An 18790-nucleotide genomic window follows, 5' to 3' on the forward strand; every position below is an offset into this window, starting at 1 on the left:
TCAGATTCCTGTCAAGGAAACTGCTTGGCTTGTGATGACAGCCAGAAGGAGTTTTATGGCAGTGGGAAATATTGTGGAATTATTAGCCATCTTTCAACCGAACTTTTTGGGGCGTGTCATTCCATTGTGGACCCCGCCAGCTACTACAATGACTGCATCAACCGAATGTGTGTAAACCAAAGGGACAATGATGTGCTGTGCCAAGCAGTGGAGGCTTATGCCATGGCCTGTGAAGAACGGGGCATCCTTGTTAACGAATGGAAAAAGGCATCTGGCTGTGGTCAAGACCCAACTGACCACCACGCAAACGAGACAATTGATGAAGGTATCTGTACAAAAGTGAATGTTTTGGAATCATTTCCTTTCCATCCAGAGAAATTAGGAGGGTGTTTGTGAGCCCCTTGCCCCACCCAATATGCAGCTGAGGGCTATGCTGCCTCTTATCTGACTGGTCCTCTGTCAGTGCCTTTTTGCCTGGGCTCCCAAGCTCTTACTTTAATGAAGGGTTCGCTGGTTGTGAGCTAGCACGCGCCCCTTTGGGAGAGAAACAGAGCTTCAAACAATTCAGGCAGCTCCAGTGAGTACAGCAGGGGCAGCGCAAATAACAGCTGGGCCAGCCAATGACCCAGAAAGTTAGTTATAAATGAAAAGCATAGCACGGGGTGGGGGGTGGGCCCAGCCAGCGATCAGACCTAAGGATTCGCCCGAACCCTTGTGACCATGCAGCAGCCCACCACTGGTCACAAAGGACGGACTTTGTAATACTTGAAATGTGGCATTTGTAATAGACGATTACAGATTCTCATCTCGGGGGGAGGGAGGAATCGAGTCTAAGATCCCTGTTCCCATCATCTCATTGTTGTGACCCAGGCCCAAGTAGGTAGTAATTGACACAAGCAGTTCCAAAACAAACAGACTGTCAGCCCCTCAAGATTTATTTTGAGACGACTTCGAACCTTGACACAGACTTTATTAGAACAGCTGAGAATTAACTCATTCTCAGCATAGTCCAAACTAAATTAAAACAAACTCTTCATAACACAAATTCTTCAGTCTAATCACCAACCTTGGTATAATTAGGCAAATTGCCTAATTATACCAAGATCGTAAAATGGGCAAAACTCACTTAACCACTGTCTTGCTTAGCAACCAAAATTTTTGGCTCAGTTGTGGCCATAAGTCAAGGACTACCTGTATTCCCCCACCCAGCGGTGAAATCCAGCTGGATCTGTCAGGATTGTGCAAACTGGTAGGGCCGGTGGCGGGAGGCTCCGCCCACTCAACAGGTCATCATTACATCCTGTTTTTGACCCTCTGTGCATGCGCAGAAGAGGCGCGCGCACTCACATTTCTGAACCGGTAGGAAAGATACGTGCATTTCACCGCTGCCCCCCACCCCACCCCGGGAGAGCTTGCCAGCTGAACTGTAGGTCATATTCATAAAGATGGTTTTAAAGACATGGACAACTTCACTTCTGTTCTGCTGTCTCTCTTAGGCTTGTCCCCCTCTTTGAAAACAACATTTGCAGTGCTTCTCTGCATCTGGACCAATCTGTGATTTCAGTGTGTGCTTTATTAATCACAATCCAATATTGCCTACTCTCCCAACAGCTCACATTTGCCCTGAGAACAGCCACTATGAAGCCTGTGGAAATGCTTGCCCAGATACCTGCTCTGAGCCTTCAGCCTCCTCTTTCTGCACACTGAATTGTGTGCCAAATTGCCAGTGTAACAGTGGTTACGCCCTGCATGACAGCCGGTGTGTCCCTGTTGAAAGCTGTGGCTGCCTCTACAATGGCGTCCAGTACGAACTGGGAGAAGAATTCTGGGAAGACGAGAACTGCCTTTCCCGCTGCAAGTGTGACCTCAGCCAGGGGACGGTAAACTGCTGGAAGGCCAGTTGTAAGGCCAATCAAAAATGTACCACGGTCAATGGTGTGCACCACTGCAAAGGGTCAGCTTACTCCACCTGCATTGGAACTGGAGACCCTCACTATACCACCTTTGATGGCCGGAAGTATGACTTCCAGGGTAGCTGTGTTTATCAGATGGCGGGGATCTGCTCCGAGGACAGCAGTCTCACCCCATTTTCAGTCATAGTAGAAAACAACAATCGAGGCAATAAGGCCGTGTCCTTTACCAAAGTCGTGACTTTGGAAGTCTACAATATGACCCTCAGCCTGAGCCAAGAGCATCCACGCAAAATCCAGGTAAAAAAAATACTAAAGAATGGAGAAGGTGAAATAAAGGGAAGTGTATGGTCTATTAGGGGTAGAGTGTTGTATGAGTCAGCTATCAAGTTGTCTGACTGCAACTTGATTGCTGTATCCAGACAGAGGTTAGTTAATGTTTAAAATAAAGCCTTCCCTTCCTTCCTTTGCCCTCCTCTCCCCTCCTTGCCTTCTCCTTCCTTCCTTCCTTCCTTCTTTCCCTTCCTCCTTCCTTCCTTCTTCCCTCCTCCCTCTTTTTCTTCTCTCCTCCCTCTTTCCCTCCCTCCCCTTCCTTCCTTCCACCCTCCCACCCTCCTCCCACCTCTCCTTGCCTGTTTTCCTTCTTTCCTCCTCCCCTCCCTCTGTTTTCCTTCTCTCCTTCCTGCCCTCCCTCCCTCCCACCTTCCTGCCCTCTTTTCCTTTTCTCCTCCTCCTCCTTCCCTCCCTCTGTTTTCCTTCTCTCCTCCCTCCCTCCCTTCATTCCACCCTCCTGCCCTAATCTCTCTCCTTTCCTCTTTTCCTTCTCTCCTCCTCCTTCCTTCCCTGTTTTCCTTCTCTCCTCCCTCCCTCAGCAGATATTTTCTTCTTTTCAAAATCTTTTCCTTCATTTATTACTACCAGCTTTTTAATTCATCCTAATCTCCTTGAACTTGCTCTGCACTGTTTTTCACTTCTTCCTTCGTTGCACAACCACTATAAGATTTCATCTTTGCTATGTGGAGCTACATCTCTCCAATGGCCACATCAGCCAAAATGTCAATTGCAGTGACCTTTTTTAAAAAAAATCCCGAGAGTTCATTATTTTGGTCCTGAAAATTCCCCATAGACTAGCTGGGAACTGTTTCTAATAAAGGGGACAGGAAACGTTCAGCTCTGGCATCATCACATCATCTTAAGAAATAACATAAGCAGATCCCTATGTCTACCACACCCTACAGCACCCCCAAGTAATTTTATAAAGCTTAACTTGTAAAAAAAAAGGTTACCTAAATTTACTAACAAAATAACTGAAAATTCACTGAAAAAGACACTTGGTCTTTCCTGTATTCCAGGTTAATGGAGTCTTGTTGGACCTTCCCTTCTCCTATGAAAATAAATTGAAGGTTTACACCAGTGGGGTCCATGGCTTCATCAAGACAGACTTTGATCTGCGTGTCAGCTTTGACTGGTACAGCTATGCCCGGGTCATCATTCCAAAAACCTATGCCAATGCACTCTGTGGTCTCTGTGGTAATGCCAATCAAGATCCAAGTGATGACCTTCTCACGAAAGATGGAACGCAAGCAGAGGATGAAATCCAATTTGCAAACAGCTGGCAGGTGAAGGAGGTCCCGGGGTGCTCCACAGGATGTACTACTAACTGTCCAGTCTGTAATGATGAGCAGAAGCAAATCTACAAGGGAGACCAATTCTGTGGCATCCTTATAAAAAAAAACGGACCGTTCAGGCAATGCCATAAAATGATCGATCCAAAATCCTACTTTGACGATTGTGTCTTTGATACTTGTGTGTACAAGGGCCATCGTGATACCCTCTGTGGTGCCATCAGTGCCTACGGGACAGCCTGCCAAGCTCTGGGCGTCCAAGTTAAGCCGTGGAGATCAGCTTCTTTCTGCAGTAAGGCTTCAAAAATTTTAGCAAGGGGTTCTCTGCCTGGTTGCTGGGTGGGCTTGGCCATGGTGGGCGTGGCCTAGTTGACCTCCTGCATTGGGGGGGGGGCGTTTTTGCCCTTCCCAGGCTCTGGAGGCTTTCCTCAAGCCTCCAGGAGGGTGGCTCTGGATGGCCTCTGGAGGCCCTCTGGAGGCCGGAAATGGGCCCGTTTCCAGCCTTCCATAACTCTCAGTAGGCCCATTTTTCACTCTCCCCAAGCCTCCGTGTGCATCCTGCACTTACCTGCATCCAAAACAGACAGCGTGGGGACTCCTGGGAGGGGAGGGGTTGAGTGGGAGGGCATTATTCTATTCTATATATAAATTGTAAGGACACAAGCAACAAAGTTACAGTCATGCAGTCATAAGTGGGAGGAGATGGGTGATAGGAACGGTGAGAAGATTAATAGTAATAGTAATGCAGACTTGATGAATAGTTTGACTGTGTTGAGGGAATTATTTGTTTAGCAGAGTGATGGCATTTGGGAAGAAACTGTTTTTGTGTCTATTTGTTTTGGTGTGCGGTGCTCTATAGCATCGTTTTGAGGGTAGGAGTTGAAACAATTTATGTCCAAGATGCAAATATTTTCACAGCCCTCTTTTTGACTCGTGCAGTATACAGGTCCACAATGGAAGGCAGGTTGGTAGCCACTGTTTTTTCTGCAGTTCTAATTATCCTCTGTGTCTGTCTTGTTGGGTTGCAGAACCAAACCAGACAGTTATAGATGACAGACTCAATAATTCCTCTGTAGAAGGTGGTGAACTTATCCTACACACCTTTCTCCTTGTATTTTCTCCCACAACAAAACCTGTGAGGTAAATTGAGCTGAGAGAGAGTGACTAGCTCAAGTTCACCCAGCCTAAGGCAGGACTAGAACTTACAGTCTCCCAGTTTCTAGTCTGGTGCCCTAATAACTGGGAGACCATGAGTTCTAGTCTTGTTAGAAGGAAGAGTGAGTTCTACTCCTGTTAGAAGGAAGGTCTAGTGTTTTTCTTCCCCGTTCTTTCTTTCAGGTCTTCCTTGTCCACGTAATTCCCACTACGAACCCTGTGGAAATGGCTGCCCTGCCACTTGTCAGAGTCCCTCAGCTCCAGAAACCTGTAAAGCTCCCTGTGCGGAAGGATGTTTTTGTGACTCTGGATTCATTCTGAGTGGAGATCAATGTATTCCCATTGCTAAGTGTGGCTGTACGCACCAGGGCAGGTACTACAAGAAGGGAGAGGAGTTCTACCCTACCACCTCTTGCCAGGAGAAGTGTCATTGTATGGACAATGGAGCGATTGAATGCCACCAGTTCTCTTGCGGTGCTTATGAGGTGTGCAGGATGGAAAATGGGATCCAAGGTTGTCATCCTCTAGGATATGGAACCACCACAGCTACCGGTGACCCTCATCACATTTCCTTTGATGGGCGAAGTTTTGATTTCCATGGCTCTTGTACTTACATCCTAGCCAGAGTATGCAGCAAGGATCCCCGATTAGTGCAATTCTCAGTGTTGGTGGAGAATGAGAAGCTTGAAGGTTGGCGTGCATCGACAAGAAAAGTTATAATCTCAGTGCAAGGATATTCCATTGTCCTTGAAAGGGGAATAAAGTGGAAGACCATGGTATGTGTCTGATATATATTAGTGTAAGTGAATAACAGATGCTGATGTTGCCCGCAAATGTAAATATTTCACAGCTATGGCCTAGCTTTTTGCTTATACCTGCAACTAAGCAAGTGTGACTAGAAGTAACATCCTTCATCTAAACCAGGAATGCCCAACTTTGGTTACTTTAAGACTTGTGGACTTCACCTCCCAGAATTCCCTGGCTATCCATGCTGGCCAGGGAATTCTGGGAGGTGAAGTCCATAGAACATAAAGTTTCCAAGGTTGGACACCTCTCATCTAAACTATATCCTATGTCTTTATACAGGTGGATGGAGAGTATTATACATTGCCAATGAGCACCGTTGATGGAAAACTTTGGATCACACAAGAAGGGAACAACATCATTGTCCAGTCACCTCTTATTCTCAGAGTCCTCTATGATGCTTCCTCACATGTCCACGTCTCAGTTTCTAGCACATATCATGGGCATCTGTGTGGCTTGGGTGGCAACTTCAATAGTGACCAGAGTGATGATTTTATGCTGTCTAACGGAAAAATAACTCAAAGCATGGATGAATTCGGTGCTTCCTGGAAAGTTCCTGGGAACGGTGGTCAATGCTCTGATGGTTGTGGGGAGAACTGCCCCACCTGTCATGCTACCCAGACTGCACCCTATGAAACGGAAAGTTCTTGTGGAATGATCCGATCCAAGACAGGTCCCTTTAAAGCTTGCCACCCATTGGTTAGCCCCGTTGACTACTTCAGATTTTGCCTCCATGACATGTGTTTGGCCAATGGAGCAGGAGATACCTTGTGTCAAAGTCTTCAAGCCTACACGGTTGCATGCCAGCTAGCTGGAGCCAATGTTGGACCTTGGAGATCAACGTCATTCTGTTGTAAGTTTGAGATACTTAATGATCACTTCTTTTGGGCTGTTGTTTGTCACTATATTTCCAAGGTGATGTCTTTATTCAAGCTCATATTAAAGAGACACCAGAAACACTGTATCTTAGATCTGTGCAAACCAGGTACAATGAGGTGTTCGAAAATATTGGTAGCTCAGGGTTGGGAGGGTGGATTGGATTATGGGAATCCTCCGAGCTTGGTTTTCACTGCAGATGTTTCATTTGTCACCTAAGTAACACTGAAGATGCTACTTAGATGGTAATCAAAGGTCTGCAAGTAAAAGCTAAGCTCTTACAACGCAATCAACTTTGGCATGTCGCTTCAAGTATCAAGGTAGAGATACAACCTATCTTCAGGCAAAGAGGTTGTAGAAAAAATGCTTTTAAATTTTTTTTAAAAAAAAAGCCTCTGATGATCGCGCGGCTCAGCTGGGCATTGGGAGGGCGGGCAGGGATTTTTGCTACCAGTTCTCCGAACCACCAACTGCCATCGCGACCAGATCAGGCAATCCGGTCCGAACAGGGAGCATTTCACCCCTGGGACAAACCATGATCTGGTTGAATTAGAACAACGCTGAAGTTTAAGTACCCTCTAAATGAATATGATTTGTTTCCATCTTGCTCTTTTCAGCTCTTTCCTGCCCAGCTCACAGTCATTACGAGTTGTGTACTCGATCCTGCGACTTCACATGTGCTGCTTTATCTGCCCCAACTCACTGCACAGGAGAATGTTTTGAAGGCTGCCAGTGTGACAATGGCTACGCCTTTGATGGGGAGGAATGTGTGTCTCTGGATAAGTGCGGATGTGTTTATGAAGGGCGTTACATCAAGGTAGGTGTGGTTCATGAAATAAGTTCTTTGTGACTCAACCAGGAAGCTTTCTTTGTGACAGAGCTTGGGAAAAATTGCTCCGAAGTTACGGTATTTGTCGCTGCCATGGTTCAGAAATTGTAAACATGTTGATTTATCTCACTGACAATATTTGGGCAATTACAGTTAGTCCTTGTTTAATGACATTCAAAGCAGGGGTGGGTTCCACTTATCTTTACTACTGGTTTACAACAGGAGCACGCGCATGCACAGATTATCAGTGATGACGTTGGGGCAGGTGGGTGGAGCCTCTCGCAGCTATTACTACCGGTTCTCAAGAACCGGACTGAACCGGGAGCAACCCATCACTGATTCAAAGTCACAATGGGCACGTCCAGAGCTACTTATGACCCATTTCTGAAGTTCCAATGGCTACCCCTTCTGTGGTCACGTGATTGCATTTTGGGTGCTTGGCCAACTGGTTTGCATTTATGGCCATTTGTGACATACCACACTCACATAACCACCATTTTTGATTATCTATCTATCTATCTATCTATCTATCTATCTATCTATCTATCTATCTATCTATCTATCATCTATCATCTATCATCTATCATCTATCTATCTATCTATCTATCTATCTATCTATCTATCTATCTATCTATCTATCATCTATTATCTATCATCTATCTATCTGTCTATCTACTTATCTATCTATCTATCTATCTATCTATCTATCTATCTATCTATCATCTATCATCTATCATCTATCTATCTATCTATCTATCTATCTATCTATCTATCTATCTATCTATCTATCGTCTATCGTCTATCGTCTATCTATCTATCTATCATCTATCATCTATCATCTATCTATCTATCTATCTATCTATCTATCTATCTATCTATCTATCATCTATCTATCTATCTTCTATCATCTATCATCTATCATCTATCTATCTATCTATCTATCTATCTATCATCTATCTATCTATCTATCTATCTATCTATCTATCATCTATCTATCTATCTATCTATCTATCTATCTATCTATCATCTATCTGTCTGTCTGTCTGTCTGTCTGTCTGTCTGTCTGTCTATCTATCATCCATCTATCTATCTATCTATCTATCTATCTATCTATCTATCTATCTATCTTTATCAGTTTTCAGCATTTACTTCCGGTTTCTGGCAAAAAATGCCCATTGGAGGAAAATGGATGCTTTAACTTAATGGCCGTGATTGTTTGCTTAGCGACCACCACAAAAAAAGTAATTAAAACAGGTGTGGTCACATGGTGACCTGCTTAACAACTTCCATGACTTTCAACTGTAATTCTGGGCTCAATTACAGGTAGTCCTCAACTTACCACAGTTCGTATAGTGACCGCTCAAAGTTACAACAGCACTGAAAAACATGACCTCTAACCATTTTTCACAGTTATAATCTTTGCAGCATCCCCATGATCATGTGATCAAATTTAGATGCGTGGCAATTGGTTCATATTTATGACTGGCTTGGTTGCAGCCTCTACCTGCTTTTCACACACTTGCTCACTAATTCACACAGTGAAGCAAGGTGTCTTTGCTTTCGAGCCATCTTACCATCTAGCCCGCTACTGCCATACACTGTTAGTCTTCTGATTAAACTGGGGTTTTGCATGCCCTGATATATTCATTGAAAAATAATCCTGATGCTAAAAATGCTCAGCTTCTTTTACGCTCCTTCACAACCATTTTATCTCTAATTTATATTTATATGAAGGCTTTTTTTTTTTCTTCTTCTTCTTACATTCCAGCCGGTCAGGGATTACATGTTAAAACAATACCTAGCCAATCTGAATTGACTACTTAAAGAGAATGCCACAATGGACATATTCTGGAGTTTTTATGCGTCTGACACAAGGGGGTCAAACTCGATTTCATTGAGGGCCACATCAGGGTTGTGCTTGACCTGGGTGGGGGAGCGGGGCAGGGGGGCATGGCCAGGATGGGTGTGACCAGTTCAACGTCACTCGTGTCAGGGGCGCCTGTGGCGGCCTGAGCGCTCTGCCAGCGAAAACAGGCTCCCAGCTCCGTTTTCATCTGCGATGGCCTCCTGCAACCCTCCGCCAGTGAAAACGGAGCTCGGGTAGGCCACATACAGCCCTCCAGAGCTCCATTTTGGCTGGCAGAGGCCCTGTGGGCTGGCCCTTCACTGTTTCCAGAGCGGCACAGCAGGCCGATCTAAGCACCCCGTGTGCTGGATCTGGCTCCTGGGCCTTGAGTTTGACACCCCTGTTCTAACACCATCTATTCTAGGGATAAAGCTATATTGCTAAATCTAAATCTAATATTTTCCAAGTTACTCAGATAGTCTTTTCCCCCCTCCTACCCCCCAAAAAACCCCACAGCTTGTATTGGTTTTAGATTTCTTAGGTTCAGCCCAGTAGTTGGTTCCTCTTACCTTCGCTACCGGTTCAGAACTGGGAGCGCGCGTACATGCGCTTCGCTCACACGCAGCACTTCTGCGCATGCGTAGAGCATCCATGATGACGTCCGTGTGGGTGGGCGGAGCCTCCCACCACCGCCATTACTGGTTTGCCCGAACCGGGGCAAACCGGTAGAAACCCACCACTGGTTCAGCCCAAGTTTCTGCTTTTTAATATTTTTTTTTCCCTCAGTCCTTCTAAAAGCCATGTGATCTGTTTTGGAAAAGGTGCTTTTTTTTCTCTATACACCTATCCATCCATCAGTTACTGTGCTCTACCCTAATTGCACAGCAGCTGTTTCAAATTCTGCACCGATATGCACGAACCTTATGAATATGTGATGCTAAATTAGATAATTTTCTCATCCTAGCTAATGGCATTTAAAGTAGGTGTAGAAGCAGCTACTGGTTAGCAAAAATGATCAGTTATGTCATCCACCATGCTTTCAAAATCAGGGATAATAATAAACCCTTTTTCAGAAGAGAAAGGCTTAAAATTAGATTTTATGACATGTAAGAGGGTCATAATAGAAATTTAATGTTAGAGGAAGTCCTTGACTTACCATTCATTTAGCGACCGTTTGAAGTTACAGCACTGAAAAAAGACCGTTTTTCATAGTATCCCCATGGTCACATGATCGAAACTTAAGTCTTGGCAACTGGCATGTACTTATGACGGTTGCAGGGTCCCAGGGTCATGTGATCACCTTTTGTGGCTTTCTGACAAGGAAAGCCAATGGGGAAGCCATATTCACTTAATAATCAGGTTACTAACTTCGCCACTGTGGTGATTTACTTAACAACGGTGGCAAGAAAGGTCTTAAAATGGGGCAAAATTCACTTAACGGTCTTGCTTAGCAACACAGATTTTGGCCTCGGTTGTGGTTGTAAATCAAGGACTGGTTACCTGTGATTTATTTTGGTTGACTTTAGAACAGAACAGATCAGAACAGAACAGAACAGAACAGAATTTTAGAATAGAAGTTTGGAATAGAATAGAATAGAATAGAATAGAATAGAATAGAATAGAATGGAATGGAATGGAATGGAATGGAATGGAATGGAATGGAACGGAACGGAACGGAACGGAACGGAACGGAACGGAACGGAATGGAATGGAATAGAATAGAATAGAATAGAATAACAGAGTTGGAAGGGACCTTGGAGGTCTTGTAGTCCAACCCCCTGCTTAGGCAGGAAACCCTACACCACTTCAGACAAATGGTTATCCAACATCTTCTTAAAAACTTCCAGTGTTGGAACACTCACAAATTCTGGAGTCAAGTTGTTCTACTGATTAATTGTTCTAAACTGTCAGGAAATTTCTCCTTAGTTCTGTCAAGGACCTAGGAGGACTTATCTCAAACGATCTAAGCCCCAGAGCTCACTGTAACAGCATTGCCAAAAAGGCATTAAGAGTTGTTAATCTTATTTTGCAAAGCTTCTTCTCTGGTAACATTGAATTGTTAACTAGGGCATACAAAACCTTTGCCAGACCAATTCTCGAATACAGCTCATCTGCCTGGAATCCATACTGTATATTGGACATTAATACGATTGAGTGGGTCCAGAGGTATTTCACGAGAAGAGTGCTCCACTCCTCTACTCACAATAGAATCCCTTATGCCACCAGGCTTGAAATTTTGGGCTTGGACAATCTGGAACTGCGCCGCCTGCGGTCTGATCTCAGCATAGTACACAAAATTGTCTGCTACAACGTCTTACCTGTCATCGACTTCTTCAGCTTCAACTTCAATAATACACGGGCAAACAATTGATACAAACTGAAGGTAAACCGCTCCAAACTCGATTGCAGAAAATAAGACTTCAGCAACAGAGTGGTCAACGCCTGGAATGTTCTACCCGACTCCGTTGTTACAGCTTCAAACCCTCACAGCTTCAACCTTAAACCATCTACCGTGGACCTCACCCCATTCCTAAGAGGTCCGTAAAGGGGGCGTGCATAATCGCACCAGTGTGACTACCGTCCCTGTCTTACTGCCCCATTTATCTGTACTTACTTCCTTTGTTTATGTTTAGATTCATACTTATCCTTGCTACCTTGTACATGTTTGACAAACAAATAAATAAAATAAAAAAATAAATAATAGTTCTAGGTTGCTTCTCTCCTTGATTAGTTTCCACCCGTTGCTACTTGTCCTGCCTTCAGGTCCTTTGGAGAATAGCTTGTCTCCCTCTTCTTTGTGGCAGCCCCTGAGATATTGGAACACTTCTATCATGTCTCCCCGAGTCCTTCTTTTCATCAGATTAGTCATACCCAGTTCCTGCAACCGTTCTTCATATGTTTTAGCCTCCAGTCCCCAAATCATCACTTAATATCGTTCAAATGCTTATTCTTGTTCTAGACTGTATAAGTATTTGGAGTTAAATTGCTACCATTAGCCCCGTTTTGTAAAGAAGTGTGTTTTTTTATAATATTGCCATTTGTTTGGCTTTGTTTATTCTGTTGCATGCATGATTTCCTTGGTAGATATAAAGTAATTTTTCACCAGAGGATTGTGTGTGTGTGTGTGTGTGTGTGTGTATGTATGTGTGTGTGTGTGTAATTGCTCTCCAGGCAGGGGAGACTCTCCTCTCTAATGACTGCTCTGAGAAGAACACTTGCCACCCATCTAACCAACTCATCCGTGTCAAGAACCACTGTGCTGCGGGAGAGACATGTATGCTCACAGCCAAAGGGTACGGCTGCGTAAGGCAGGAAGGCCGCTGCACTCTCAGCCCAGAAACGTGGTTCAGCTCCTTTGATGGAGTCCAAGGGAAGCTTATCACCAGTGGTGTTTACAAGCTGGCATCCTATTGTGATGAGGACTCGCCCACCTGGTTTAAACTGGTGGTGGATATCAATGATTGCGATGATCACATGGTGCCCGCTGCTACCGCCATCTACGTCTTCTTCCGGGAAGCATTCATCACGGTGACCAACTTCAAGGAGACTTGGGTAAGCTGTTGCCCACCACGGGTCACGTAATCTCCATTTGCATCTTTCTCGGCTGGTTCTCAATGAGCAAAGTCAACGGGGGAAGCTACAGTAGTGGCCAAAATTGTGGAAACCTTTTGGGAAAAGTGTATTTTCTAAAACTAACTAATAACACCACTTTTTTGGGGGGGGGAGTAGTACCATCAAAGTAGATATCAATGGAAAGACAATTGAATCAAGAATGTAATGCAATAACTTTTATGAAGGATTTGCTATTAGAATAGCAGTTATAAAGAAGAAAAGTGAAACGAGTTGTACAAAAATTATCACCGTAGAAAAAACGAGATATACAAAAATTACCACCATGTCAGTTAATACTCAGTTGGGTAACCTTTAGCATGAATTACGGCCTTACAACGTCTTCCCATGGAGCGAACCAAGTCTTTTAGTTCTGCAGCTGTTATAATGTGAAATCAAGATTGAATGATTGCTTCTATGAACTGGGTTTTATTGCTGGGTCGCTTCTGACTAACAAGTTTCTTTAGTCGGCTCCATAGATTTTCAATTGGGTTAAGGTCTGGGCTATTCCCAGGCCATTCCAGCAGTGGAATATGATTATCTTGAAATGCCAAAAAAAAAAAAAAAGTGGTGTTATTAGCCATCAAACCTCAAAAATACACTTTCCCCAAAAGGTTTATACAATTTTGGCCACTACTGTAGATTGGCTTAATGCTTTCATGATTCTCTTAAGAACTTCAGTGATTTGGTGAAAAAGCACTGCAGAAAAGGTGGTAAAACTGGGTGCAACACCCAATGACCATCTCACTTAGCAACTAAATTCTGGTCCCAATTGTGGCCATAAATTGAAGACTAGTACCTATACTCAACTCCACGACCCACAATAGTAGAGTCTGGAGCCCAAGAATCCTCACATTCCATGTCTCCATTGCTTTCCTTTCAGGTCAATGGACTCTTGGTCCAGCTGCCCCACACCATCTCTTCGGCCATCTCTATCACTGAAGCTCAGGACAGCATCGTCATCAATCAAAACTCCCAGCTACAAATTCTCTACAGTCCCAATGGGAAAATAACCGTGAAGGTCACCAGCAACCTGGCAGGGAAGTTATGTGCCCCTTGTGGGAACTTCAACAACGACACTTCGGATGACTTAAAGCTGCCCAATGATCAGATGGCCGATAACATCGCTGAGGTTGTCGACGCTTGGAAGGCCAGAGATTTCTTAGGATGGTAAGTAATGCTATTTGCAGTTTATGACAGTTTTAAAATATCCAGACTTAGTTGGAGAAACTATATCATCAGGATAGCCGTCAACGTATGACCGTAATTGTGCCCACAATTACGGTCATAAGTTATGCCAGTTGCTAATTGGGTCACCATGAGACAGTATCTGACATTACAATCTTTTAGTAGCGGTTGTAAAGCAAGGCCATTAAGCAACTCTATTGTCCGCAGTCGGCATTTTTTTTTTGCTAGAAATGGGAAGAAAATGTCAAATTGCCATCACGTGACTGTGGAGCAGGGCTAATGGCCATATGTCAAGGTTCCGACTAACGAACCCAAGCAAATCACAACTCTGAGACTGGAATCTTCCTCATAGGCCAGTTGCTGAATGCCAAGACATGACCATGTTCCAATTCCTTCTACAGAGGAATTATTGAGTCTGTCATCTGCACCTCTATATCTGTCTGGTTTGGTTCTGCAACCCAACAAGACAGACACAGACTTCAGAGGATAATTAGAACTGCAGAAAAACAATTACTACCAACCTGCCTTCCATTGAGGACCTGTATACTGCACGAGTCAAAAAAAAAAAAAAGGCTGTGAAAATATTTACAGACCCCTCACATCCTGGACATAAATTGTTTCAACTCCTACCCTCAAAATGAGGCTATAGAGCACTGCACACCAGAACAACTAGACACAAAAACAGTTTTTTCCTGAACGCCATCACTCTGCTTAACAAATAATTCCCTCAACACTGTCAAACTATTCACTAAGTCTGCATTACTATTACTATTAATCTTCTCATCGTTCCTATCACCCACCTTCTCCCACTTATGACTGCATGACTGTAACTTTGCTGCTTGTGTCCTTACAATTTATACTGATCGTTTCCTAGTATAATTCGATTGCTTATTTGTACCCTATGGCTATCATTAAGTGTTGTACTTTATGATTCTTGACAAATTTATCTTTTCTTTTTATGTACACTGAGAGCATATGCACCAAAGACAAATTCCTTGTGTGTCCAATCACACTTGGCCAATAAAGAATACTATTATCTATTATCTATGTGACTGCAGGGAGATGCCCTTATCTGTCAGAATTTCAAATCCAGGTTGTAAGTAGTCCTGGGAAGGTCTGTCGTAAGTTGGAACAGTCCCCTAAGCAACCGGTCATAAGTCAAGAAGCACTAAACCCACTATTGATCACTTTCTGCAATGATTAAACAGCAGTGAAGAATTTCTATTCCTGTACTTAGTCTTCCAAAATAGGAAATATGCAGGCTCAGATTGAACCTTCATAGTGAACTGGTGAAAAGAGACTTCTAAGAACTCCTTGAAGTTAGCTCTATATAGCAACAGCAAAACAAAACAGAACAGAATAACAAGAGTTGGAAGGGACCTTGTAGGTCATCTAGTCCAACCCCCACTCAAGCAGGAGACCCTACGCATTTTCTGACAAATAGCAGTCCAATCTCTTCTTGAAAATCTCCAGTGATGAAGCTACCACAACTTCTAAAGGCAAACTGTTCCATTGGTTGAGTGTTCTCACTGTCAGAAAATTTCTCTTTATTTCTAGGTTGAATCTCTCCTTGATCAGTTTCTATCCATTATTCCTTGTCTGGCCTTCGGATGCTTTGGAAAATAGGTTGACCCCTTCCTCTCTGTGGCAGTCCCTCAAATATTGAAACACTGCTATCATGTCTCCCCTGGTCCTTTTCTTCACTAGCACTAGCACTTAGACTTATATACCGCTTCATAGTTCTTTAAAGCACACCCTAAGCAGTTTACAGAATCAGCAACAATCTGGGTCCTCATTTTACTGACCTTGGAAGGATGGAAGGCTGAGTCAACCTTGAGCCGGTCTGAATCGAACTCCTGGCTATGGGCAGAATTAGCCTGCAATTCTGCATTCTAACCACTGCGCCATAACTTTGTCTTCTGCTTCTTTCCACAGTTACTAATTCCCAAGAGAACTGATGCTGTTTTGAATGGTAAGTGATTCTCCAAATTTGAAGTTGCTCCATCATGGATATAATCTGAATTACAGAGATATCGTATCTGAATCATCAGATTTTGGGCTTGATTTTTCCTCCTTAAGTCTTCTTCAAACAAAAGATGATGGAATGGGTAGCAGGAGATACCCAGGAGAATACATTTGGTGTTTGATATATTAATATGCAATCAATTATTAAGTCTGGTAGTCAAAAATAGAATCCCCATATGAAATGGTAGCATATAATAAGCAGATTGCTATCATCTTAATGGCCTGTAGACTTCCCATAAGCATCTGTCTGTCTACTGTAAGAACTACAAGAACCTTTTATCATAAGCTTTATCTTCAACAGGGCCAATTGCTTTGTGAATGCCAGTGGGAACTCCGCATCTGGTACCCCACTGGCATACTCAGAACCCAAAATGTGCAAAGCTATTGCTTTTAGCAAGCAAGCATTATAAATTAATACACACGCTATAAATCCTTTGATATCGTTGATATATTTATGCAAACTCATTTTCTTAAGTACTTCTGAATGTATTTGTGTGAAGTATCTCCACACGCATATGCAATATTTAAAGGAGAAGAGGGGATTACGTTATATCCGGGATGGAAGTAACACCGATGGTTCAAAATGAACAACTGTGTTACCATATGCCATATGCCATATCCATTGCTGAGGAATATGCATTCGTCCATAATGTGATTTCATTGGACACTAGCTTAATCTTTCTAAACATGGTGGGAGAAAACTCAGGCAAATACAACATTCCCCAGAATCCTCTTCTTTCTTTCTTGTATTATAGGGGTAGTGTTCACATAAAACCCTTAGCTTAGTGGTAGGATTCAGCCAGTTTGGGCCAGTTCGGGTGAACCAGTTGTTAAAATGCTGGCTGGCTCTGCCCCTCCCCTTCCAGGAGTCTCCACGTGCCCCATTTTTGCTCCGAGGAGGCTGCAGGGAGGCCTACTAGGCCCAAAATGGGTCGTGGGGGAGGGAGGTGACACAGCACGGCCCGCTTTTGCTCCCAGGAGGCTGCAGGGAGGCCTACTAGGCCCAAAACAGGGCATGGGGGGTGGTGTGCCTCCCGCTGCCCGTTTTTGCTCCCGGGGAGTGCAGGAGGCCGAGTGCTGCCTGTCACACACCCCTGGCTATGCCCATAATGGCCACGCCCACCCAGCCGGTCATTAGGGCAGAGAACCGGTTGCTAAATTAGTTGAATCCCACCACTGCCTTAGCCTGGTGCTTGGTTCAAACCAGTGGTTGGTTTCAAAAATTTTTACTACCGGTTCTGTGAGGTGGCTTGGTGGGCATGGTAGGGGAACGATACTGTAAAATCTCCATTCCCTCCCCAATCCAGGGGAAGGTTACTGTAAAATCCCCATTTCCTCCCGATCAGCTGGGACTTGGGAGGCCGAGAATAGATGGGGGCGGGGCCAGACAGAATTTTTACTACCAGTTCTCCGAACTACTCAAAATTTCCGCTACCAGTTCTCCAGAACTGGTCAGAATGTGCTGAAACCCACCTCTGGTGCAAACCTAGTTTTTTTTTTTCCCATCAGCACAACATTCTCAGTTAGATCAGACTGGGTGGGAGCCAGCCATAATTTTGTAGCATTAAATCCTCTTTCTTTCCCAATAGATTGCTTCCCGTTCTAAGGACAGGCCGGCTGTGATCCCTCCCTTGCCACGAGGCCTCTTCAGATGTCACTTACTAGGAAGGAACCTCAACGGAGCATGACAGAACAATATTTACTCCCTCCCCACTACTCAGAAAGTGTCTACTACCCGATTCCACCGCCATTTATTGACTCATCCTGAAACTGTGACCAAAGTCCCTTGCCACCAACTTTACTATCAGAGTTATGTGCTTTTGTGCAGAGAACATTGTGGACGGACATAGAACTATTTATAGCAAGAGAAGGCTAGGCATCTTTTTACCACTTAATGACATTTCTAGAATGGGGTGAATAATAGCCAGAACCAGACTCAATGCCTTTATTCACCAATATTCGATCTCCTCTTCTCTGCTTCGGCCTCCCCCCCCCACCTCTCTCTCTCTCTCTTTCTCTTTCTCTCTCTCTCTCTCTCTCACACACACACACACACACACGCACGCACGCACACACACACACACACACATATCTTGGAAAGCACCAATGCCATCAGCTCAATCTTATCACACTCTTCTCTTCTCACTATGTAGGTGGAATGCCTTTAAAAGGTGTTTTCTGTGTCAGATATGTATTTACCTTGGCACACCTAATGTTTATCGGATGTTCATCTCTGGATTAGGGCACTTTACACTTCCCAATCCTTCATAAAGCAGTTTAAATGCAACAGGAACAGAGGGAATATGTAAGGAACACCAAAAGTGATCGGAGCCCAAATTTCAGCAGACCAATAACAAAAAAATAAAGAACAACATCCAGTGAGTATCCTGCCTCCTCTGGACTATCAAAAATGGTGGGGTAACAAAATCCTTATCCACCCCATGTGTCATACAAATGGAAATAAAACAATCAGTGTGCTTGATCCATTGATCATGGTTTGGAAAACATCTGAGCAGTTACTATGAGGAAAAGCTTTCAGTTCCAAACTACCATTCCTATGAAACATTTAAAAGTCATGAAGGTGAAATTATAGTATGTTATCAGCCATACTGATTTCTTCCCAAAAGTTGTCACAAAGGTTTATTGGATGGAAGGACAGAAAAATCAAAACAATGCATATGTACAAGCTTCAGGAACAAAAATATTCCAAAAATTGAACCATTTACACAGCTTAAATTTCATTTCATCAGTTGTTTCCAAAGCAGCAATTCTTAATTCTTTTAATGACTCCTTTGCTATCAGCTATTAATTACTGAGCTGTGTGGTGTCAAAATTCTGGTCCAGAGGAAATACTTTATTTCAATTTTTAGACCTTATAAACTAGAAAGCACAATTTATCTCTTTATCGTGCCTTAATTTTTTT

The 18790-nt window shown here is 43.7% G+C and overlaps 1 protein-coding gene across 1 annotated transcript; it reads left to right on the forward strand.

Moving 5' to 3' along the window:
- The first annotated feature begins 222 nt into the window (after positions 1-222).
- On the forward strand, positions 223-18374 carry LOC139321357 (IgGFc-binding protein-like). The gene is made up of 10 exons (XM_070950028.1): positions 223-325; positions 1612-2210; positions 3263-3827; positions 4874-5466; positions 5777-6347; positions 6988-7187; positions 12217-12597; positions 13538-13824; positions 15778-15814; positions 17457-18374. Exons 1-9 carry the CDS (start codon positions 223-225, stop codon positions 15782-15784), a joined length of 3306 nt encoding a protein of 1101 aa, XP_070806129.1. The 3' UTR covers positions 15785-15814; positions 17457-18374.
- The last annotated feature ends 416 nt before the right edge of the window (positions 18375-18790 follow it).

Source organism: Pituophis catenifer, unplaced genomic scaffold (assembly GCF_029215685.1).
Source record: "Pituophis catenifer annectens isolate HBS135680 unplaced genomic scaffold, rPitCat1.0.hap2 SCAF_9, whole genome shotgun sequence".
Classification (NCBI taxonomy): domain Eukaryota; kingdom Metazoa; phylum Chordata; class Lepidosauria; order Squamata; family Colubridae; genus Pituophis; species Pituophis catenifer.

Bases quoted from the DNA above. Each gene is read 5' to 3' on its own strand.
- LOC139321357 (XM_070950028.1), top strand. From the start codon at position 223: ATGGCCTGTGAAGAACGGGGCATCCTTGTTAACGAATGGAAAAAGGCA. The intron at 326-1,611 runs GTATCTGTACAA...CTCTCCCAACAG, and splicing joins AAACGAGACAATTGATGAAG to CTCACATTTGCCCTGAGAAC. The intron at 7,188-12,216 runs GTAGGTGTGGTT...ATTGCTCTCCAG, and splicing joins ATGAAGGGCGTTACATCAAG to GCAGGGGAGACTCTCCTCTC.